At 36.5% G+C, this 25,880-nt stretch overlaps 2 protein-coding genes across 5 annotated transcripts in view; one reads left to right on the top strand and one right to left on the bottom strand.

Moving 5' to 3' along the window:
- Positions 1–25,880, bottom strand: part of RIDA (reactive intermediate imine deaminase A homolog) — a 959,578-nt gene that overhangs the window by 654,242 nt on the left and 279,456 nt on the right. The gene's annotated exons all lie outside the window — the stretch shown is intronic.
- Positions 1–25,880, top strand: part of VPS13B (vacuolar protein sorting 13 homolog B) — a 442,966-nt gene that overhangs the window by 245,170 nt on the left and 171,916 nt on the right. For all 4 annotated transcript variants that reach the window (XM_051610148.1, XM_051610150.1, XM_051610151.1 and 1 more), the window contains 5 exons: positions 5,744–5,915; positions 6,957–7,071; positions 9,162–9,303; positions 11,074–11,482; positions 15,793–15,904. In XM_051610148.1, coding sequence (XP_051466108.1) covers positions 5,744–5,915; positions 6,957–7,071; positions 9,162–9,303; positions 11,074–11,482; positions 15,793–15,904 — 950 coding nt within the window. The remainder of the gene's footprint in view (positions 1–5,743; positions 5,916–6,956; positions 7,072–9,161; positions 9,304–11,073; positions 11,483–15,792; positions 15,905–25,880) is intronic.

Below are 25,880 nucleotides of genomic sequence, written 5' to 3' on the forward strand. Positions count from 1 at the left end.
CAATATGTCTCGAGTGTGTGAGGTTTGATGAGAATAGGCATCCCAGACACAATGAAACTCCCAGAGAGAAGCATCATCTTTTAGGGGTATCATTCGAAGGCAAGTTATGAAGGTGTGGCTATTAGTGTCAAAGAACTGTTTGGATGAGTTATACGAAAGAAACAGGAAGAATAAAGGCTGAAATTGAAAGGCTGAAAGTAATGCCATGTTGATGGCATGAAATTGCAAGTCATGAAATAGAGTGAGGCTACTCTGATGCCAGAATTAGGACTTTGTGAATGAAAACTCATTAGAAAAAGGAGACAGGGTTCTCAAAGTATCATCTCCTTTCCATCTGGAAGGATACATTTTTGCCCCTGCTTTTTATAGCTTTACAAGTAGCAGAGTAGATGGTTGGAGGGGAGCCAGGCAAGTGCTTTAAGAGAAGGGGCAGGGATAGACAGAGGATGTCAAAATGGCTGGGTGGTTACTGCCTCCTGGCCTGTGCTGCTCTGCCATCAGTAGAGCTTGCAATTTCAGGAGAAGCAATAACGATTAGCACTGCTTAGCACTGGAGAAGAGGCTACTCTGCCTAGGTCCTTTCATTTGCTGGGGGACTTCATGCCTGACATTCTCCGAGGCAGTTTCCCAGTTTTCCTTCCTTCCCTATACTTTTCCATTCCCAGGACAAGTGCTGGCATTCTTGAAGAAGCAGTTGAGTTTTGCAGTGCCGACAAGATACCTACTTCCCTGTTGCTGTCAGTGCTACCTTGTAGGGCAATTAGGTGGCACTGGAGAGAGTAGAGTTCTTTGTGAAGAAAGTAGTAAACGTCTTGTAGAGGCATGGTTAGTAAACAGTACTTGGAGACAGGAGTCTCTGGACAAAAAGGTCTGGCAAGAGGCAGGAAGGATTTTGCTGGATAAGGAAATAGCAAATATGAGTCAGTATGACAGAAAGGAATTAACCTCTGCTCTGCCCTGTTATTTAGAAGGTTTTACCTTTATTTTTTCATCTTGCTGGGTGCCATGCATCTCCTGTGCCACGCTTCCTTTGGACTTAGATGCATCTTAGTTAAATGAACTGTTTCTCCAATTAGGTGTCTGACTCTGGGTAGACATTAAATATTGTTAGATATACAGGAGGACACAGACCCTGCTATGTTAAATAATTTGCATTTGCAGTCAATGTAAGAGAAAAATAGAAAAAGGAAGAGTAAACAAATGATAAAAGCAGGAGGGTCATGTTAAGTCCATAGATAGAGAGGTATTTGAGGTGTTTTTGTGTAAGGAAGTTTGCTGAATGAGAACATAATGGAGGATAAATGCTCAAAAGAGAGAAGCAGGAAGGGAGAGGAGGCAACATCTGTAGCTGAATTTAAAAAAAAAAGCCTTGAGTAGGTTCTTTTGCCCATTTTGTTTAGAAACTAGTTGTTACTGATTGAAGAACACTGACAACTTAGTGACAGTTTAGAACCTTTCAGTTGTTTCTAAATATAGTGATGATTGATATTTTTTAAAATTGCACAAGTTTATAGTTGTATATAATGTTACAGAAATACTGCTGATTTTTCTTAAACTTAATTGATGAGAGCAGGATATTTCTTTTCTTTCTGAATTGTGTAATTTCACCATGGAGTGACCATTACAGTGCTATCTGCCATCTTCCTCCATCAGTACTTAGCTTGAAGGTTTGTCTTACTTGAGCTATGGCCTGATATTTTTCCTTTCTTTTGTTTTCAAGAGTGAGATGATTAGATTGAAGTGCATATATACTTCACTAAGAAACCTGATATTAATACAGATTACTTTTTGCATCTCTGGAGCCTAACAGATTTTCAAAAGGTGGTCACCTGTGGCTCTAGAGGTAGTCTGTTCAGAGTTGGAAGCAAGAATAAATAAATGAATAAATAAATAGAAAGAAACCTGTTTCTTTCATGCATTTTGGTTAACACAAAGCTGCCATCACCATAGATAATTGAAGGTGAATTGAATCTTAATTGTCATTTCAGTACTTCATACTGTATCTGTTAAACTGATCCAGGTATTACAGTCTCATGTTTAGATTGGTCAACCAAGGGTAAATGGTGCTTGACTAGATTGCCTTCTGTGATGATATAATTGCTTGGCTGGATGAGGGGAGAGCAGCAGATGTCATCTGCCTTGACTCCAGCAAGGCTTTTGACTCTCTCTCCCATAACATCCTCATTAAGGAACTGAGGGAGTGTGGGCTAGAAGAGTGGACAGTGAGGTGGATTGAGAGCTGGCTGTGTGACAGAGGGTTGTGATTAAGGGAGTAGGGTTGAGTTGGAGGCCTGGAGCCAGTGGTGTCCCCCAGGGGTCAATACTTGTTCTGGTCTAGTTCAACATATTCATCAATGACCTGCATGAAGGGACAGAGTGTATCCTCAGCAAGTTCAATGACAATACCAAACTGGGAGGGGTAGCTGACGCTCCAGAGGGCTGTGCTGCCTTCCAGTGTGGCCTGGAGAGCTGGGCAGAGAAGAACTAATGAGGTTCAACAAGGGCAAGTGTATGGTCCTGCTTCTGGGAAGCAAGAACCTCTGCACCAATATAGGTTAGGGGTGGATCTGCTGGAAAGGGAGTCCTGGTAGCTAGTAAATTATGCATGAGCCAGCAATGTGCCCTTGTTGCCAAAAGGGCCAGTGGGATCCTGGGGTGCCTAAGGAATAGTGTGGCCAGTAGGTTGAGGGAGGTCATTCTCCCCCTCTACTCTGCCGTGGTGAGGCCACATCTGGAATACTGCATCCAGTTCTGGGCTCCCCAGTTCAAGAGAGACAGGGAACTACCAGTGGAGGGCAACAAAGGTGACTGGGGGATTGGAGCATCTCCCTTATGAGGAAAGGCTGAGAGAGCTTGGGACTCTAGCCTAGAGAAGGGTGAGGGGAGACCTTATTAATGTCTGTAAGTACCTAAAGCATGGGTGGCAAGGAGGATGGAGCCAGACTCTCTTCAGTAGTTCTCAGTGACAGGACAAGGGGCAATGGGTACAAGCTGGAACACAGGAAATTCCATTTAAATATGAGGAAAAATTTGGTGAGGGTGACAGAGCCCTGGAACAGGCTGCCCAGGGAGATTGTGGAGTCTCCTTCTCTGGAGATATTGAAGACCCGCCTGGATGCAGCCCTGAGTCATGTGCTATAGGCAACCCTGCTTTAGCAGGGGAGTTGGACTGGATGATCTCTAGAGGTCCCTTCCAACCCTGACAACTCTGTGATTCTGTGGTTTAGGTAATATGTTCCAGTAACATCTGTTAATTAGTTGCACAAGCTCTCCCTTCCTCCTATTAATTAATACCTGGAGTGAAAAGTTCTCTATTATCACCTATTGACAAATAGTTTCTCACCCACAGCAGTAGGTGTCACCAAGTTTTTCAAGGGTTAAGGTAAATGCACTCAGATAAATTATCTTTGCTGTTTCTCTCTGTCCTCTAAGATTTTTGCTGGGACCAAAAAAAAATAATAAAAATAACTAAAAAATCAGTAAATGTTAATTTGATTGACAAGGTCTGAAAGCCTGAAACAGAATCTGTTTCATTGTTTTGTGAAAAAGGAAGTGATAATCATATTCTTTATTATGCAATAAATTCTAAAAGCACAATATCAGCTGCTTGATTTGGTGTACATCAGGTAGCCCAAAGTCATAATGTATTTGTGTGCAAAACTTTTGTAAGATTTTAGACCTACTTTCTTGCCTTCTGTTATGGTTAGGTTGGTGATACGAGAACATGGATACATGATAGAAATCCTGTAATTAAACTGTAGGCCTTAATTGATTAAAAATGTGATTTATCAACATAAATGCTTCCATATGAGGTATGTCATTCGGTTTGAGATAAGTTCTACCCATCCAAAAAACAGATTGCTAACAGAATTTCCATACTCACATTCTGCAGTCTTGAACTACAGAATGAGTCATATAATGTCAGATTTTAAATTTTGGTACTGACAGTAAGTTTTTGTGGGACATCTGAAGCTGAAGTGAGTGCATTGTTATTTCTTGCCTGACAGGTTAAGGTGGATTCAGTCAAACCACAGTACTTTCTGTCTAAGTCTGATTCCCGGATGTCTTCCATATAAATCGTCTCAGTCATTAGATGAATCTCGAAATTCCCTAACATGTTGTTCAGAATAATTTACCAAACCGTAATCCCCAAAGCCTTCATTTAAAGTTAAGACTTCAGGTATTCATTGATCTATAAATCTTAGAAACAACTTGATCTTAGTGAGTCAAAGTGACAATACCCTGTTCCTTTCTTTTTGTGCTTGAACAATGAAGAAAACTTGTAACACTTGGGGGTGCAAGTGAAGATAGTGAATTTTTGGAGGTTTATGGTTGACTTTAGTGACTTATGTGTCCATTACATTCAGTTTGATAGGCTGTAAACACTGGGAGCTGATACGAATTTACATGTTTGCATCTTTCCTTTCCTATTTGGAGGCAGTAAGTTCCAGCAAAGGAGTAAAATGAAGTGGCTGGAAAATATTTCAGTTGTGCTATCAAGAATTATCAGAACATGCCTGCAGCGCTCTGAGAAGCCTATGTAATCAGATTTTCAGTATAGTTTTCATTTGTCATGTCCTTTTTCCCCAAAAACAGACTCACTGAATCACCAAGGCTGGAAAAGACCTTTAAGATCATCAAGTCCAGCCTATGAACTAACACCACCACATTGGCTAGACCATGGCACTAAGTACCACATCCAGCCTTTCCTTGAACACATCCAGGGATGGTGCTTCCACCGCTTCCCTGGGAAGTCCATTCCAATGTCTAATCACCCTTTTTGTGAGGAAGTACTTCCTAATATCCAACCTAAATCTCCCCTGGAGCAGCTTGAGGCCATGCCCTCCTGTCTTGTTGCTAGTTGCCTGAAAAAAGAACCCAGCCCCCACCTGACTACAACCTGCCTTCAGGTAGTTAAAGAGAGTGATAAGGTCTCCCCTGAGCCTCCTTGAGGCTAAACAATCCCAGCTCCCTCAGCATCTCCCTATAAGACTTTCCCTCTAAAACGTATTAACCTTTGAGTCTTCTTTGTTGAGCCCTTAATGTTTTAGCGAATGACTGGAAGTTATTGATGGCACGAAGCTTTTAAAAGCTCATTTGTCAATATACCATATATTTAAGAATATTGTAAGATACAATCACCTTTTTTAAACAACAGAAACATTTTAAAAGTGGCAACTAAAATGTTTCCAGTTCTTACGAAAAACTATTGTTTTGTGAAATCATTTTCCTAAGCAGTTACAGGGAAGCACATAGAAGAAAGGGGAAAAAAACCCCAAACCCAAATTCAGTACGTATGTAGTGTAGAAGTGTTATGGCCGTACTGGGTGACTTCTTTTGACACCTCCAACAACTCTTTCTTCCTTTGCCTTTCAGATATGCACAAGCCTGCTTGTCCCCTTGCCCATTGCATCTCAGAATTTTCCTAACAGCCTATGCTTTTGCATTGATGATAGTGTTTTATTAGTGTAGAGTTAATGAGGAAAGCTCACTATGCCAAGTGGAACTAAGTCATGAGCCTTACAGTTTTGCCATGTGATCTTTGCCAAAATCTATTATATCTACCTAAGAAAAGAGGAATATATTTTTTAATTTTTTTCCTGATGTTAAAGAATGGCTTAATTAACATTTATTATTAATGAGTCTGTATTTTTGTAGTTTAGGCATATGCATCAGTCTACAGAAGAAAAGAGAGAAATAGTAAAAAACAATACTTTTTTTTCCCCCCTCTTCTGTTTCATAGGGTGATTCTCTTCAGGGTGGTGACGATTCTCCATTTTCAGACTCCATTACATTGGAACAAACAACAAGTAATATTGGAATCTCAAGTGGACGTGTTAGCCTGTGGATGCAATGGATGTTGCCAAAAATTACTATTAAACTGTTTGCTCCTGATCCTAGAAATAATAACACAGGTATTCAGCATTTTTCCACTAATAAACTATTTTAAATTCCACACACTACAGCTCAGTATTATCTATTCAGAGGATTCATTGATAATACTAAATACTGTAATACAAAAATAATGGGTTTGATCTGTATTTTATACTAGAGCAACAGGCTGTAGTTAGGTTAGTGCATGTAGTCAGTGTTCAGTGTTCTTTGGCATAAACTTCCCCCTCCGTGTGGAAAAATAATTATATTAAATTGAAAGTTAGTTATTTTACTTAAGTGTGTTGCATTTATTGCCTTAGAAGCAATCATGTTTTGTGTTTATATGATTTAGTACTATGTTTTCTGGATGCTCATATATAGATATATAGTTTTGTATTGATATTATAAAATTTAAATTTCACATAATCATCATAGTATAATCCTTAAAGACATAGAAAATTTACCATTAAGTTCAACTTAGAAGTTTCAACTTCTGTTTTGAAAAAAGAAATGTGTGGTACACAGCTTCTCTTTTTTTCTTTGAGATTAATGTTGGGCTATCATCCAGACAGTAATTGTTTGAAAGGAACTTAGATTCTATAAATGCAAGGCTTCAAGTATTTTTTTTTTTGTTAGGAAACTGCTGCTTAGCAATTAACATTGTTAGTCATAGAAATGTGAAAAAATGAGACTAATGATTAAAGCTTATTTTCAAAGATAAGTACTCAAATCTTTTATTTTAAAAATCTAATTGCATAAGAAAAATAATACCAAGTATTGTTAGAGTAAATATTTTCACAAATATTTGTTACATTGTTTTCACGAATTATACTATTAACACCTGAACTAAAAATCCCATATATAAGTCTCTACACAATTGAAGGAAAAGGTTTGGGTTCTAGCATTTTTTTCTGTTTCCTATCTATGTGACAATTCAAACAAAAAGTGCTTTATAAAAACATCCGAGTAGAAGTAGGATCATTCTGTTTGCAAAATGCTGTGTCTCATATATATTTCTTACTGGAAAACTACAAAGTTTTGGATTAATAACTAATATCTTTTATTTTCTCTGGCTATTGCAGAAGTTTGTGTTGTCAGTGAATTAGAAGATCTTAGTGCCTCAGTGGATATGCAGGATGTCTATACCAAAATCAAATGCAAAATAGAAAGCTTCAATGTTGACCATTACAGAAACAGGTATTTCCTAGCTGTTCTTCTTTAATTTCAGGGTGAAATAACGTGTGGGGTTTTTTGAATTCTTACTTGAATTCTTAATTGAACTAAGAGAGGGTGTTCTTTCACACTTACTACTCTGTTGGTCCATTAGACAAAAATCATTTATTTTAGCTGAACTTTTGTATGAGAAATTCCTTAAATATTGCTTCATGATGTGTTAGCAAGTGCCAATATTTAATGATTTATGGTGCCATACTCTTTGATATTAAAAAAGAAATTTTCTCAGAAATTGAGTTGTTTCTTTTGCTGTCACCTATTAACACTGTAATGCGGGGAGCTGAGCTGATTATCTGTGTGACACAGCACAGTGTGATGCAAACACTTCCAAGTAAAATTTTGGTAATTGATTTCAACCAGTATATGAATAAATTTTTTAGTGTGAGAGAGCTGAGACACTAACAGATTGCCCAGGGAGATTGTGAATACCCACTCCCTGGAAGTGTTGAAGGACAGACTGGATGGGGTTTTTAGCAACCTGGTTTAGTGAAGGGTGTCTGCCCATGGCAGGAGGGCTGGAAGTAGATGATCTTCGATGTTCCTTCCAACCCAAACCATTCTATGATTCTATGATCAATATTATGCATATTTAGAGGAAGCAGTTAGGCCTACTGTATGCTTTGCAGCTTTAGCAAGTCTAGTTGGTTGAATAGTTTGCTGCAGCAATGAGTCTTCATGCGTTTGGCACCCAGATTAATGGTTCTGTAAAGAAGCTGGTGTGTTCATTGGCCAGGGGCAAACACATTTTGACAAAATAAGAGAAAGCCTGTGTAGGCTTTGATCAGCTGGGTTAGTGTTTGCCATAACAGATCAACAGATTCAGTTATGGGAGACAGAAATTAAAAGAGAATACTTGTTGTGTTACTCCCTGAGAGGAAAAAATGCCAAAAGTCAAAAGCTTCAGAAAGGTTTTTGCCATTGAAGAAAAACAAAAAAAATTAGGGGCATGAATCATTTTGACTTAGGAGCCAATGTCTGCAAGGTCTTATTGGCCACTTGTTGTTCCTGTGTAAAACAGGGAGGAGAGTTAGTATCGAGGTAGTGAAGTTACCAACATTTCTGAGTCTTTGTTCTTTTGCCTATGATACAAATGCAGTTATTGTTTGTATATATTGTAATATTTGATAATCAAAATTTGTACTGTATTTTAAAAAATATATTAAATTTAAGTCATGATGCTTTGGAATCCCAGGAACTAGATGCTCTTCACAAGCTTCTACATCTCCAGATTCTATGGAAAGCTCGAGAGACCTTCAGAGCTTCACTCCCAGGAGCCTAATCCTCCATTAGGAATATTTTCAACTTCAGGGTATTTTTGTTTGCTAAAGTTATCCTGAGGCTTAAAAAAAACTCAACTTATTCCACTTCACAAAATTGTTATTGTTATCTTTCAATCTCTGCACTAAAAACAAAAGCAGAGAATAGATAAGGTTCTGTCTTTCAGGCCAGGGGGAGACATTCCTGGCAGTCAGGACATTTTGAAGGAATATTTCTACAATGCAGAGAAAACTTTTGGTGACATTTCTTTAGTTAACTAAAGTGTTTACCTGAATAACTCCTCTTGAGCAGCACATTTTAATTTATGATGAAAAAGAATTATTACAAGAATTGTAGTAGAAAGCACACTTTAATGCTTAATAGCTCATTTTTTTCTAAATAATATTAGGATTTTGTAACATATATGAGTACAGCTTTTTGTTCCCATTTCTTGGTTCTGGTAACCATACTCCCACTTCTAATAAAGGTATCTGTTCAAAATCCAGGGGTAAGTAAAATGCAGGATTTTACTATACTTGTATTCTAATGTGTCTTGACCTCTTGCTGTAGGTTGTTCTTTCACATAAAATTTTACACTGTTTCTTTTTTTGTAGCCATTTCTTTACTTGATCTGATTGAATTTCAGTCTTTTAGGAAAAGATGTGGCATAGGCTTTATTTTGCAGTTACATAGAACTGTGCAAGTTTAGCATACTTTTTTTTTTTTGCTTATAGCAATGTTTGTTTGTTTTTTCCTTTTTGTCTTCCCCTCTTCCATGCCTTGCTCATTACTTCAAGCCTTGGGGAAGATTCTTGGTCTCTGGGGCAATATGGAGGTGTCTTCCTTTCCTGTACGGACAAGCTGAACAGACGTACCTTGTTGGTTCGACCCATCAGCAAGCAGGACCCTTTCAGTAATTTCTCTGGCTTCTTTCCCTCTGTAAGAATCTCTCTTAAAATATTTTACTACAGAACTTTCACTAATAGATGCCAGTTGGAGTAAAAAAAAATTGAAAATATATAGCTCAAATGGCTTTAGTTTCTTGTAATCTAAATTACTGTTTTTTTTTAATGGAATGTATTTATTGCTTACATTGATGATACAATGTTATTTCTCTTACCCTTCAGTAATAGTTGTTGGTAATTTTTAGCAGATATGGGAGTGAGGGTTGATGATTCACAGCCTGGTAAATAACAGCAGTGCACTGAAGTTAATGGAATTTAGTTGTATTAAAAGCAAGCAGATACAGTAATGTTCAGAGAGGAAGTCTTTCAAGGCTAGGACTGAACGTTGCATTTTTTTCATTTAATTCTGATACTTAGGGACTTAAAGACTTAGTATTACTGCAATATATCCTTATGCAATCTTTAAAATTACTAAAAGTACTTGTTATGATAACGCAACAATTAATAATTTCATATTTGAGTCTGTCTTTTGAGTTCTTGGAACATTGCTTACTGACTCTCTGTGTGAGATACTTAACCCTCCTGGGTTTTTTGCCTGTTTATCCTTGAAATACTTTCTATGATATGACATTGGGCTCTTCATTTTCACAAATGCATGGCAGTATAAAATCTTTTTATCTTAGTGGAAGTTCTGTGTGATCTTACTTATTTTCATCAATAATATTGATTGGTAATACTTTATCTTATTATGTTTGTTTCAGTTCTTATATGAAATTAACTCACTAAGTTGTTTTAATTCACTTAATCATAAAAGCTTCCAGTTTTTCAGCAATTAAGCTATGTATCCTGTTTTTTAAGTAAGAGACGTTCTTCTGTTAACAAGGTTTAAATTACATTGAATTGTTTTTAATCAAATGTAAGATGCTGAAAGAAACAGCTACTTGCAAAATGTAGTTGCTTTCATCTGTGCTCATGTGATTAGAACAAAAATTTAAGTAATCTTTCAGAATTGCTTATTACATTGTTAAAATAATGGTTTTCCTAGTTATTATTTTGACATTTTGCACTCACAAGGTATGACCAAAAGATTTTTAAAGATAACATGAAAATTGTACTGTCCATCTTCTGGGAGCTAAAAATCTGATTGTCATCTTATCTAGCAAATTTGTCCTTCCAAGTGAAGGAATGTGCTATTTCTGAAGTACCTGGCAATATGTCTTCAAACATGTTTTAGCATGTGGTACAACTATTATTTTTAAATACTCAAAGGTCATGAAAGCAAAACCATCTTAGTTCTTGGAGTATTTAGTTGACTGCGGGTGGTTTATACAGCCATGTTTAGATGGAACAAAGCTATTGCAGCTCCCAAGCATTATTTTATCACCTGTGGTATTTGCACACACAGAAGGAATAATGCGAGGAACATGTCTAAAATGAAGAAGAGATCAAAATATTTAAGTGTGTGAGAAATTATCAGAAAATATTTGGTAAAGTTAGACTCTTGAATATATGGGGGTTTTTTTAGCTGATTTGATTTGAATTTCATAGAGCATAATATAAAAATTAAAAAATATTCAGCATTCTGATTCTTAGCTGACACACTGCAGTAAGTGTGGAAACACCGTGGATAAATTGTCCATTCAAAAAAACCAATTTATTTTTTTCCATTATTCAGAGACAATGAAAAGCTATTGGAAAATCTAGAACCCTAAGCATCCTAACTAACAGAGAATATGGTAGTTGATGGATGTTACATGTGTATGTTATTGCAGCAGTTAATTTATTATTTTTTTCCTTGAAACAGACAACTGCAAAACTTTTAGATGGCTCCCACCAACAGCATGGATTTCTTTCTCTCACTTACACCAAAGCTGTGACAAAAAATGTCCGGCACAAACTGATATCAAGAAATGAACGAAGAACATTCCATAAACTATCAGAAGGTCACACTGATGGTTCTCCTCACTTTCTTCATGAGATCCTTCTCTCAGCTCAGGCCTTTGATGTGGTCCTCTGCTTTCCTTTGCTTAATGCAATTGCAAGCATTTTTCAAGCCAGATTGCCAAGGAGTCAAAAGGACAAAAGAAAATCACCAGGCCAACCTATGAGGACTCATGCTTTAACTTCCCGCAACTTGCCTCTGATTTATATCAACACTGGTGTAATAAGAGTCTTCTGTCCCAAAAATGAGGAAGATCGTCGTACTGCAGAAGGTAGAGTATTTTATTGTAGACAAATACTCCAACATAGTTAAATTGCTGACCATTACTAGGGCCTTCAGTTTTAAGGGGCAGATTTATGAAACATCTATCATCTGAAGATTTGCTGAAAAGTTTTTTAGGTATTTGTTTGATCTTTGCTTTTCCCAGAATCTAGGAAATTTATATTCAAAATATGATCATAAAAAAAAATAGGTCAAGAATTATGGAAAGAGAACCCAATTCTGCAGTGGTACTTCTTGTGTCAGTTCTCATTACGCTAGTACCAGTTGAGTCTTCCGTAGATGCCTGTTCCAGCAATGGAGTGTAAGCAGGGAGCCATAGCTCTTGTGGAAATAAGCACCTAGAAAACCATACAGTAGCAAAGCAGGTAGATATTCTAGTTCAGTTGGGAGAAAGTTATTAAAATGTACTTTATGATTGCTGACCAACAGATGATAAAGTTGATCATTTATTTAGTAAATCTTAGTTGAAGCTGTTCATACTCACTTAGGTAAGAGGTTTTTAGATGTTTACAGAGGTGTTGATGGCGTAAACTGTTCTTTCAAATGACAGTAAGGAGCAATTTGACCTAGGGATAAAACTTTTTAAATTCTTCTCCCTTCATATATAAAATATTTTTACATGTGATCAGTTCTATTACGAACAATTATTTTAGTGATTAAAAAAAAATAATAAAAATTTTATTGGTATCATGATGTGTTTACACAAGTCCTATAGCTATGGGGCTTCTTTTTTTACCATTATGTTTGATAGCACACAGTGTAATCCTAAGAGTATGATATTTAATTTTTTCTCATAATCTAGTTGCAAGAAGTGAAGACAGTGATAATTTACATAGATCATTTTTTTGCCAGCATCCTCTGCAATTTTCCAACTGGGAATGATGAAAACATGGGAAGATAAAATTAGACTGGCTGTGTTGGCAAGAAAGAATTTGTGATTCTGGTTGGAAGAGAGTTCTAGGGCATGCTGTCAAGAAAGTCTTTTTTAGAGTATGTTTTTGTAGCTCTGTAGCTGTATACTTCATTGAAAAGAAATTACAGAAATAATGTCTTCTTGCTATTCCTTACTTGAAAATACGTGCAAAGAACAGAATTGGTGTGGTTAAGGCATTAATGTAGAAAGGAAAACTATGTATATTTTTAAAGAATAATTCTGAAGATTAGCTTTACTAAATCAATAGGAAAGCCAGCTAACCTCTTCCACTGGAAAATTCTGAACTATCATCCCTATGAAAATCCATACCATTCTCCTTTCGATTCTACTTTCACCCCAGATTTTCCTAAATTTTCTCTCATCTGTTTCTGAATGTGAAATAAATTACTTCTCTCTTCTACTGCTTATTGTCTTCAAGAATAGAATTTAGAAGCAATAATAAGGATTAAGATTTAATATGACCCATGTTACTGATGTGCTAGGTCAGAGAAGTGTTACGTAATATGGAGGTAAGCCCCTGTAAGACCTTATCATCATCTATTGGTTAAGAGAGCTTTTTACTCCAATAAGATTTGGGTATTTCAAGTTGTGATCACTATAATAAAAGAAAAACAATTATTTCAGTTTCTCTTCTAGTCAGTTGTCTGTTGTTCATACCTTGGGCCTGGTTATAGCTACTGAAACTATCCTCCCCACAAAAAACACAAGTAGTTGTGACTTTACATATAGAGTTAAAGAAGAAAAGCAAATATCTTCTTTATTTTTGCAGTCCAAAACCAAACTTGCGCCATGAACTCTGGTACACAAGCACTATGAAATAATCAAAATAATTATTTTTCTCCTGAGGAATTTACATACACATGTGCATCAATAGACCAACACAATTTTATAACATCTTAGTTTTGTGGGTTTTGCAGTGGCACCAGATTAACTTTTTTTTTTGTGGTGGACTTGAGGGCAGCATGTTATCCTAGGCAACAAGCAAAGCTCCTTTCCCTTGGAGTTCTATTTGTTAATACATCAGGTGGTGTTTCAAGCTCTGGCCAGCAGCCCTCACTTACTTAGCGATAAAGACAACTAAATATAAAAAGCAATATATACAGAAAGAAACAAGAAATGCTGCGTAGCAGAACACTATAAATAAAAATTGTAAACTGCGAAAAGAATTTTAAGAAGTGGTAAAGATGGGGAAGAATCCACATCTGGCTGGTTTGAGGACAATAGGAACTATTTTTAATGTGTACTAGGAGTGAAATATCAAGAATCACTAGACATGACATGATAAATTTGTTGATAGTGAAAAGAAAAGGTGGTATACTGAATAACCATTTGTCCTGCGTTTCTGGAAGTGATATATACTTGTCACATGAGCACGACTCCCTACTTTGAAGTCTGTTGTAACATATGGACTGTAACATCCTCCTTGCTTACCATTAAGCAGTTTCAAATCAGTCTGACTGAGTAACTCGTGGTCAGGGATCTTATTTTTCTGAGACTAATTTTTAACACACCTTAGAAGAGCAAGTTTTAGACAGCTGAAGGTAAAATTAAAATTGTGATGTTCAAATAAAATTAAGACAGGTAGTTTTATTGCTCTCCCTCTGAGAAAATAAAGGAAAAAATCTTTTACAGGCTTCAGTCAATAAAGAACAACGTGTTTGTTATAATAAATTCAGTTTTATAGAAAATTAGTCTTGTTAAACACATCTACTGTCCATTCTTCATTATGGTTACAGTTCCAAGCTGATAAAATGTTTGCAAAGATTTTATGTGCTGAGACCTCTCTGAGCTGTTTGACTTTGTGTCTCATGGTATTCTGATTGAAATGCATCACATACAATATCTGTGGGAATGTTAAATTAATTAAAAATAGCTGGAAACAGCTTAAGGGTCACAGTGGACTGAGTGAAAAGAAATAAGGGCAGTAGCTGTACTTCTGCATATGGCAGATGATGGAATATCATGTCCAGTTTGAGTTGTATTATAAAAATGGGTATTGATAAAACTGGAGAGGGTGCTGAAAAGCACCACAAATGTTTATCAAGTGCTGGAAAAGAAGCTTTTAAAGGAAAGATTAGAAAAGCATAATGCATTCAGCTCAGCAAAAATAAGACTGAGTGGGTAAAACCAAATGAGATTGTGAACAACATAATTGCTCTCCGGTCTGGAAATTTGGTTGTACTTCAATTGTGTAGTGTAGATTTTTCCCAAATTTTATTTATTTTTTTAAATATATATAATTACTGTGGTTGTGTTTACTATATTATTCCCATATTTTGAAAAGCTAATGGGAGAATTCATGGGTTAATGAATGGAGATACAAATTCATCATCCTAAATTATGACTCAGATTACCACTCATTAGAAACCAGCTGAAAATTTTAATGCCTGTAATTCTTTGTATTTTAAGATCGACTTAATTCCTTGATCTGCCGAAAACTGTACACAAAAGAACTATGCCCAGCCTTCAAAAAATGTCCTACCCCACTTACGTAATAGTAAGTGCAGAATAGTAGTACCATGCAGAGTAGTCTTGTGTTTATTTGCTTTGCTAAGTGTGAGACAAATTAAAATGTTTAGCCTAAGATATATTTTAAGGTCACTTCTCAAATAGGCGTTTGCCACCTCATTAAGTTGCAGTTACAATCTGAAGTATATTAATACTTTCACTCCTTTTTCTTACATAAGTATAATAAAAAAAAAATCCCATGTCAAGTGCACAGTGGCAGGAATTCTAATACTTAGTGCAACACCTTACTAATTTTTTCATCCAAAAGTTAAAAATTGATTTCTGATTTAGTCACAAACAGGATTTTTTTGTCAATTTAACTTTTCTACCTTAGTTCTTATAACCAAAATCTGCTTTGGGGACTAAAGGATTTCACTTTGCTTTTTAAATAGTTGGGGCTTTTTAAGTGTGTGTCTCAACTGGTGTTACCACTCTGCTGCGTGTTTACTGTGATGTTCTTTCAAAATATCATACTAGAATTTCTGTGAACTCTGTTTTTTCTTACATTTGTTTAAATATATACAAATGTGTGTATATATAGCTACAAAGAATGGTGTCTTATTCACCATGACATCAACATAATTTTGGACCAAAAAAAAGCATTAGACAAAATGTGATAAAATGTGTGATAAAACTCTGTGAGGAAGTTAAATGACAACAGTTTTGTTTTATGTGTCACAACAGTGCTATTGATTTTATGACTTTTTTTTTTTTTCATTAGTTGTTGCTCCTGAACAGAACCTGAATCCTTAGCAGACAGTCTTATTTAGATTGTTTGAAGAAATAGTTGTTCAGTGGTTTTGCTACGTGCATTTGACTTTTAATCGAACGCATATTTTCTCTTCTCCTAACTACAGCTAATCCAGCAATTAAAGAAGACACTTTGGTTCTTAAGATTGGATCTGTCTGTATGGCTCCTCAGGCTGACAACCCTCTTAGCAGAGCTGTGCTCAGAAAAGACATTTATCAGTAAGTGTTGGGAGAGGGGTTTGGGTTTTCATATATCGACTCCGAAAAATTTATTTTGAGAGAAGTTAATTGATCAATAAAACGGGTACATGCAGCCTGTAAAAATACTTTTCGCATACAATCTTTTGATATTCAAAACCAGGTTTTTCTGATTTTCTTCACTTGTGGGCTTTCAAATCCATTTAGTCAAATCGAGTTCTGTGAAGTGCTGATGAATAACAGAATTTAAATGTCAAGTCATTACGAAGTTTAAGCTCACAGATGAGAACATTTTAAGAGGCTTTCTTTTATTCAGCTACTACTGAGTTCACCTAAGAGAAAAGGAAATTTTTTGTGACTATGAAAGTGCTCAGTAGCCATATAGTGTGAAGGAGATAGATCTTAATAATATAAATGGTAAACATATATTCAGACTGTAGGATTCTTGATGTTGTGTAGATCAAAGCTGGAAAGAACACAAACTTCTAAGGAGCTCTTTCCCAGTAAACACATTTTCTGTGAAAATGTCATGCTCTGGATTGTGTCACTAAGTATGTGCAAACCACACTAATCATATATAGGCAGCAAAACTGGTGAACATATGTAATCAACATGATAAAAGTAATATATGATCCTTAGTGGAGTTGGCACTGTTGCCAGACATTAAAGTATGGTTGCAAATAATACCAAGTGAGAAAAGTCACAGAAATACAGATGAACAAGTGTCTTATACTTCCCGTTGGTCTGTTTTTCAGATGTGGCAATATTTTTAACTACTTCATAGTGCTCTTCAATAGAAATTACAAACATCAAAATCTTTTCCCAGCAGTAAAACATTTACTGCCTTGAAAATGACAGCAAGTTTTACTTTTTGTTGAGACTAGGATTTTTAGGAGACCATGAAATATCTCCAGTTTCTCTTCTGATCACTTAGAAGTTGTAAGAGACTTTTTCTTCATATTTCCATGTGGAAATACTTAAATTACGTTTCTGCTTGTAAGCTTAGTTTTAGTAGTTTATCCTTGTTTCCCCTTTTTTTTCATTTCCCCCCCCACCTTTATTTTCTTATTTTTTCCTTTTTCTTCTTTCTCCATTTTCCCTTTTCTATTTCCCTTTTTTCTTTTTTTTTCTATTTCTTTTCTTCCCCCCCCCTTTCTTTTTCCCCTTATTTTTCTCTTTTTCTTCTTGTTCTCTTTTTAATGAGCATTGTATCTATTTAATTATGGAGCTTGAAACCTTACAGCCTGGTACCAGCAACAGCTGCTTGGCCTGATCCAGCTCTCAATGTGTCCAAAGATAAGAGATCTTCCCAGCAATTGTACAGGCTCTTCCTGCTTCTGCCTTCTCTGCCTTAGGAGACTCCTGTCTGATACCTGCTTTGAGAGTTACAGAACCAAAAGTAGTTTCTGCTCTTCTCACAGCAACCAAAAATTTATCAGAAAAATCCACTGTCATGAAGTAGAATCTGCAAGTTCCAGCTTCCGTAAGGTCGTTTCTGTCACCTAGTGGCACTGTCCAGTGTTCATTGTATGCACATTACAAACCAGTGAGTAAGCAACAGGAGGGATGCAATTTAGATGTAAAATCAGTGACGTGATCATGGCATCACAGACTGGTTTGGGTTGCAAGGAACCTTAAAGGTCATCTAGTTCCAACCCCCCTGCATAGCAGGGACATCTCCCACTAGATAATGTTGCTCTGCTATCTTTGCGGCTTTACCTGAAATGCAGAAATTCCGTGCTTTTCAAACCAGAAGCTGCTCAGTTGCTTCAAGGTTCTGATGCCCTTTTCCATGCTGGATCTCTGGGTCTTATGTACATAAATGTTCTGGGCTAGATTTGTGCCATGTATATTTGGTTTTCATAGTTCTGTACAGTTACACTATAATCCAGTCCTCCTTTGGAAATCAGAACACAAAATTGGTAAGGTAGAAATAAGCAGTGGGCCACAGACATCTCTTCTTTGGGATCAGTCACACAACATCATGCTCCATGTGTCTTTTTCTGCAAAATGTCTGCCCTTTTCAGAAATTTTCTCTAACTGCTTTGGTGATCGTTCTAATTTCTCAGCAGCTGTCAAATGACTTAGTCTTATCTTAGTTCCTTTAATCATCCAATTACACCAGCTTTTGTGTTTTTAAAATATGTCAGGGCAGAGTGTCAAGTTACTTTGCAGAGTTTTGTGGGACAGTGTTGAAGTTGATAGTGGGTGGTCTTTTGATTCTGGGAAGAGGTTTACTATTCTGGTCTGTTTGAGCAAGCTTTGACACTTTTGAGCGATATAAATAAATGGGTTTTAATTTAAAATATTAAGATTCCAGTTTGGAGTTAAAGTAGATGCATTTTCTAATTAGGTATTCTTTGACCCAGAACATACTGTAGTTACAGAAGGATGGGTGATGGTTGCCATTCATTTTCTTACATGGCAGTCACTGCTGTTAGACTAGTGGAGTTGATTTCACTACTTGTCAGTTTTTCTTTGGAAAAAAAGATAATAAAAAGGATTTTGTGTGTTTAGGGCAGGACATGCAGTCTGTATTCAAGGAAAAAAAAACCCCAGCAGTAGAATATTTCAACACTTAGCCTTGATGTTAGTATTTGTTTCTCCAAATATGAGATTGCTTAACTTACTGTCTATTTGCCCTTTTTAACCTGCGCATGGCCGGTGGTTTAACTGGAGCAAACATACAATGCTTAAAGATCAAGTAGCAAACCCACACAATGTATAATTCCTGTCTTTTGGTGAAATATTTCTTGGTGAACATCAACAGAGGTACAAGTTGTACAATATCCAGCTTAAGAGACTAAAAAAAATTACTGCTGCCTGTTGATTACTGAAGAATTAGCTGCTACAGCGTCCTAATAATCCCAACATGTCATCTTCTGTCTTTTTCCAACCTCTCTTCTCCTCTAATTTGCTGCTGCTGCTTTTAATAGAATAAAAGCAAATAAATCATTGTCTGAACCACTGTCTTTACAGTGTTTCTGGAGTGGGGATACAAAATTAATTTGCGGTGTCACTTTGGTTTAAGCAGTCTTCTGTTTAGGTCTGAACTACAACCACATGCAATTAATGTCACTTTTGTAGTGTTTCATGAGAAAGAAGAATTTTTGCTTCTCATTTAGAAGCTGTTCTTTTAGGAAAGGCTGACAAACTTTTTCATGGTGGAAGACTGAACAGAATTTTCAGAAATCTTTTAGATTTCTTCCATAAGTTCATACATGTAAAACTGAATGTGCTTGTGTGTCATTAACAGAATGCCAGTGGATGGAAGGTAAATCTGGTATGGCTGCAGGTCATACTAAATAAACTGGGCCACTACTGTCCTGTAAGCTGAAGTGAACTCCACATGTGTCTTAGGCAAAATAGCTTACTTGCTTAACTTGGAGAGAGAACTAAATTTAAAATGGAATGTTAGAAAAATGACGTGCCCCAAAAAGTTTGGGCACAATTATTTTTTCAGGTGATTATTGGAAGTTGGCAAGAAATGTATTGACATAGTAACTTCAATTTTCTTATGCTGTATTAAAATCAGTCTAAAAATAACTGTTTCCTCCAGTAGAAAATGGTCTAATTTAGTTTACTATTAATACATGTAATAAAAAAAGGTGCAGGTACTGTAACAGTAAATACCAGACTTCTGAAAGAAGTACAGTGACACATTTTTTGCTGGTCACAGTATGAGACAATTTCTCCTGTTTGTTTTTTTTTTCTACTAGATCCTAGAAATTGGTTTGTTAATTTCAGTCATTTCTCATTTGTTTCTCATTCTTAAACCCCAGCTAAGATGTGTTTGTCTTCAACAAATATGATCAGAATTGTACATTCCCATGCCAATTTTATTGAGCAGAACTGGCAGATACCAGAAGGCCTTGGTATGGGGTCGGGGAGCAGAATAAAAGAAATTTTGAGTAACAATGCAGCTGCCTAGCCTGGCTAAAGAGAGTGAAGAGCAGTTAAATAAAAATGTGGAGGAGCCAGATAGTGTAAATTAAGTTTCTGCTAAGCAGTGAAGGAGAGAACCACTTTTTTGTGATTTTAAATACCTGACAATATTGCAGTTGGGACTGCGGGCTCAGAAAAAGTAGATCATGTGGCCATTTCGTGGCTTGTATGGTCATGCTGTGCGTGTTACAACCTTTGAAGTGTCCAAATCAGTGGTCAAATACATGTGATAAAACAGAGAAATGTCTAGCAGTTTTGGGAGGGAAGAGTGCTGAGACAGAAAATCTTGGACATGAGCAAAGAATGAGCGCTCGCAACCCAGAGGGCCAATCGTATCTTGGGCTGCATCAAAAGAAAGTGCGGCCAGCAGGTCAAGGGAGGTGATTCTGCCCCTCTACTCAGCTCTCGTAAGACCTGACCTGGAATACTGTGTGCAGTTCTGGAGCCCCCAACACAAGAGGAACCTGGATCTGTTAAAGGGAGTCCAGAGGAGGGCCATGAAGATGATCAGAGGGCTGGAGCACCTCTCCAACAAAGACAGGCTGAGAGAGTTGGGATTGCTCAGCCTGGAGAGAAGGCTCCAGGGAGACCTTATAGTTGCCTTCCAGTACCTGAATGGGGCCTACAGGAAAGCTTGGGAGGGACAGTTTACAAGGGTCTGTAGCAATAGGATGAGGGGCAGTGGTCTTAAGCTAAAGCAGGGTAGATTTAGATTAGATGTTAGGAAGAAGTTCTTTACTATGAGGGTGGTGAATCACTGGAACAAATTATCCAGAAAGGTCGTGGAGGCCCTATCCCTGGATGCATTCAGGGTCTGGCTTGACAAGACTCTGAGCAACCTGATCTACTAAAAAATGTCCCAGTGCACTGCAGGGTGGGCGGAACTAGATAACCTTTGAAGTTGCCTTGCAAACCCACACATTCTATGATTCTACGATTGTTAATGCCCTGAAGGAGTGAAAGTCAGAAATATCAGAGTGAAGATACCAGAAAAATCATGTTGGGAATAAATTTTATGAATGCTGTAACTACATGCAAAAAGAACAAGTATCTCTTTGGAGGCAAAAATTGCATTTCTCAGTCTTGGGCTCACTCTTGTTTGTCTCTCTGGTGTCTAGTAAGTATTTTTTCCTCAAGAAAACTGCTGGAGAGCAGTGTAGGAGAAAGGGACCTGGGGGTCCTGGTGGACAGGAGGATGACCATGAGCCAGCAATGTGCCCTGGTAGCCAAGAAGGCCAGTGACATCCTGGGGTGCATTAGAAAGGATGTGGTTAGTAGGTCAAGAGAGGTTCTCCTCCCCCTCTCTTCTGCCTTGGTGAGGCTGCATCTGGAAGATTGTGTCCAGTTCTGGGCCCCTCAGTTCAAGAAGGACAGGGAACTGCTTGAAAGAATCCAGTGAAGAGGCACAAAGATGATTAAGGGAGTAGAGCATCTTCCTTATGAGGAAAGGCTAAGGGAGCTGGGTCTCTTGAGCTTGGAGAAGAGGAGACTGAGAGGTGACCTCATCAGTGTTTACAAATATGTTAAGGGAGAGTGTCTGGAGGACAGAGCCAGGCTTTTTTCAGTGATGTTCAGTGATAGGACAAGGGGCAATGGGTGCAAACTGGAACATAGGAGGTTCCACGTAAACATGAGAAAAAACTTCTTTCCTGTGAGAGTGACAGAGCACTGGAACAGGCTGCCCAGAGAGGTTGTGGAGTCTCCTTCTCTGGAGACATTCAAAACCCGCCTGAACACATTCCTGTGTGATGTGCTGTAGGGGATCCTGCTCTGGCAGGGGGGCTGGACTAGATGATCGAGGTCCCATCCAACCCCTAAGATTCTGTGTTTCTGTGAAAACTCATCTATGGATTCCTTGGTTCCTAACATCCAAGATTATGCTTCTGCTACAGTGTTAGTGTAGTGGAATGAAGAATGTTAGTATATGCCAACTACACAGAGAGTTTTAGCAGTTGTGGTGTTTGTAGCAGTGCTATGTTCACTTTAGAGGACATCAGTTAAGTTTTCTTATTAGGATTAAGCACTCCTCTAAAAACTTAAATATATGGGGGTTTGTGTTGCAAGTGCTAAAACCAGTTATGTGTCTAATACTGTTACAAAAATCCCAGGGAAGCACAGAATCAAAGACTAAGTACATTTGGAACGGACTTCTCTAGTTCATCTAGTCCAGCCTCCTACCCAAAGCAGATTAGATCAATTGCTCAGGTCTTTCTCCAGGCAACAAACGTACCAGAGGATATAGAACCATTTGGAAATCACTTGTCAAAAGAACAGACTTTCATGAATGTAAAGTAATTCTGAGGGCACCAGGAAAGAAGATCCTTTTCCATGTATAAAGATGGCTGCAGGAAGCAGAGTAGCATCTCCTGGGTAGTTCGAAAAGCCACTTTTTCTTCTTTGTGCATTCTCATATGTTTTCCCTTTGTCATTTCCTTAGTTCTTTCTCTTTTAATAAAAGTGGCTAATGTAGAATATCAGCATGAATAAATTATAATGCTTTAAAAAAGTGGTGCTAATCAAATGTGTCTGTAGTAATCTTAACCGGTTTTCTGCCCAATTATCTCACATTCTGTGAGACCATTTTGCCACCTTTCTAGATTACAACAGTATTTTCCTGTGCAAACAGTGCTTAGTGCAATTAATCTGAGCATGGCTGGAATCTCTTTTAGTCAGAGGAAACATGACATTAAATGGACTGAGTTTAAAAAATAAAGTGTGCGTGTTGGGGATTTATAACAATGAATACCACTAGTTGTGCTAAGCTACTGGCAGCACTGGAGAGTGACAGCGGGAAAAACTTTATTACAAGACCCAGCAATTGTGTTTCTCTGACTGAAAAATGAGAGGAAGTAGATGCCTGCCTCTGCTTAAGTGTGAAGCAGCACAGAGTTGAAATTGAGGTGATGTTTAGTTCTACTTCTGTGTTTGGTAAAGGGCCCTATTATACCAAATACTGTGCTAGTTGCCTGCTCCATTACATAGGCAATCGCCAGTCATCCCCAACATGTGTTGTTTTTTTTTTAGCAAACTCTGATATGAATCATTAATTAATGCAATTTCAGGGAGTATCCATGCAAAGGCAGAATAAAATAATTTTGAGGTAAAATACTGTTAAGACAAAAATGAAATTGCTGATAAACAGCATAGAGAATACAGGCTGTTTGAAGGCTATTAAGAAAAGTCCTTGCTTATAAAGTCCAGAATAAATATTACTAAACTATCAAGTTGTGGGATTTAGGTGAACAGAATCACAAGCCTTCCTCAGCTTGGCCAATAAAGCATCAAATTATTGTCCATGCTCTGGATTCATCATTTTTGAGATCCAAAGATTTCATTCATGTCATACATCAAAGCTCAATAGTCCAGGTCTGAATGTTCCATGGTCATTTTCATGTGTAGATCTTTCATAGATCAAAGCATAAAGCTGTCCTTTGACTGTTTTCAATTTGTGAATGTAAATGGAAATTCTTAAACACCACTCCCCCCAAAAAAAACAGTTACATGTAAAGTGTTTAATCACAAAAAGAGAGCTATAAATTATTTCATATTTGTAAGTATGCAAGTAATTTTTAATATAAATGTATCTTTACTGTTTTTCATTTTTGTAGGTTTTTTCCACTGTTTTTTAACTCTCAAACATTTACAAATAACAAAAGTTGTTTTTCTTACAATAATCTGCTATTTATCTTTCTTTCAAGGAGCTTTATCTATAACATGCTTGTAGTAATCATGTAATGTCCATAATCATTTGACAAAAATCCTTCAGTTCAAAAAAAAAAAAAGAGTAATAAACAATTTTGTGTGTCTGTGCTGATACTGCTGGAGTGAGGGGAGGAAAGAATGATGGAAGGAGTTCATGCAAGAAGCACACACATAGCCAGCAGTCTCTGTGGCAATCTGTTTTTTCTTTCCAATGTGGTTTAGAAAATCAAATGCTTTTCAAAACTTTTCAACAGCACCCACATCTATAAGCATCTTGTCTTCAGAAATATTTTTTGTTCAGTATTAAATTGCTGTGGGATGTATTTTTATTTAAAAAATGATGCCTCTAAATTATTGTTACAAAAAGTCCAGATTTTCTGTAAGTGTAGTATGAGGAAAAATGTTTTAATTTTTGAACCAATTAGCAGTTAAAAAAAATAAAATCTCTCTTTTGCTTACACGTTTAGTATTCACATGACTAAGTGTTTCCCATAACATGCACCTAATATGAATAACTTTCTTTTAAGAGTTAATTATTTTATAAAGCTTTTATTAAAACTTATTTTCCATTTTCCTTTATTTTTTGAATACTTCATTGGAGTTTATTTGGTAGGCAAACATTAATTAACATGCACCTGAGTTTCTTTATTTTTCTTTAAATAAAGGCATCAAAGATAATCAGTGAAAAAATGCAGGCATAAATAGTATTTGATTGATTTGTGAGCAGCTTTTAAAATGTGCAATATACAATAGGGAATTAGAGTATGTAGAAGTCACAGTGGCTACAATTTCTATTGCAGATTTTCTTTAATTTGAAAATGTTGAACACTACAGAGGTAATGTTATGTGTGAAAAGAACTTTTAGGGGGGAAAAAAAAGTCATAGTATTTCAAGGAGAGAAATTTATTTTACTGCTCAGAAGTTGGGAAGTGGGTTACACTGCCACCATTTTCAGTTCTTGTCTTCCTGTGTTAAGGCAAAAAAATTTTTAACAGTGAATATTTTAAGCTTTATTCCTCCAGAATAAACAGAGGTGTCTTTTTTTTTTTTAACAAGGTTTTTTCTACATTTAATTTGCCTTTTTATTTTTTGCATTTAAAAATCTTTAGCTTTATTAATTGTTGGAGTTTTGAGTCAAAATATTCATGTTAAAGAGCAAATTTTAAATATTGTCCTTTTCTATTTACATTTCTCTCTTCTTCTCTCTTTAGTAGAGAGGCAAAAAAAAAGTCTCCTTAGACCTTTCCCCCAGTAAAATACTCATATATATGGATAGCATTACATGGAAACACCACTCCTAATTAACATTGGCATGTTTGAGGCTATTGCAGCAGTTATTAATTTAAAACCCTCAGTGGAAACTAATTGTAAAATAACAGCTGGAACAGCCCATTTAATTTCAGAAATGTAGCTTGTTAATTATCTAATACCAAAAGCTATTAAAAGCTAAATTTATGTTTGGAATTCAACTGTACAAATGTTCAGTTTTATCTATCAATCGTATTTTTATTTGAAATTTCATTGTGAGTTTTACTGGAGTCTGCAATAATATTACTCATTTGCCTAAACATATATATTTTAAATACATTGCCCTATAATGTCATAGTCACAATAAAATAAATTTCATAATAGCAAAAACATTTCTACAACTTTATTGTTCAGTTTAATTTATCAGTTTAATCACTAAGCTCAATACACATATATTTTTCTCTTTCAATTAGCAGCACCTATTTTTTATCTGATTCTTAGAATAATTTTTAATTTCTTTCTGCAGTTCCTCATAGAAAACAAATTGAAATATGCTTTATACTAATAATTGTATCAAAGAGGGCTACCATCATTCTTTCTTTCAAAATGACAGAAAATTGAAATCTGTAGCTGTCAAAGCTGTTTTTTGAAGTCTCATTGTATGTATTTTTTTCAAAAAATAATTAAATATTAAAAATAACATCCCTTCTCAATGGTTTATTGTTCTATTCAGTTTTCTTTTGAGAACTTAATATGCATTCTGTTTGCAAAATTCTTCCTTCTTTTCAGTTGAATGTACTGCTTCTGACTTGGCTAAGTTGTTTGCACAAATGTGCAGCATCCCAGCCTTTCATAATGAGGAGGAGGAAATAAGTTAATTTTATGGAGATTCACAGAGTTGTGTTTATGTGTACCAAATAGTCCTGTTCTAGAGGCAGGCAGAGATTTCAAAGATCATCTTCATAGAACTCTAAAATTCCTTCAGGTTTGACCTGGAAGATCACAGGAACTTGCTCATGTGTTTGGGAGAGATTCCAGTGATGAGGCATAGAGAGGAGAACCACTCTGAGCTTGGGCACCTTGTGGAGGCCACAGTTCTTTA

The sequence above is a fragment of the Apus apus genome, chromosome 2 (assembly GCF_020740795.1).
Source record: "Apus apus isolate bApuApu2 chromosome 2, bApuApu2.pri.cur, whole genome shotgun sequence".
In the NCBI taxonomy this organism is placed as follows: domain Eukaryota; kingdom Metazoa; phylum Chordata; class Aves; order Apodiformes; family Apodidae; genus Apus; species Apus apus.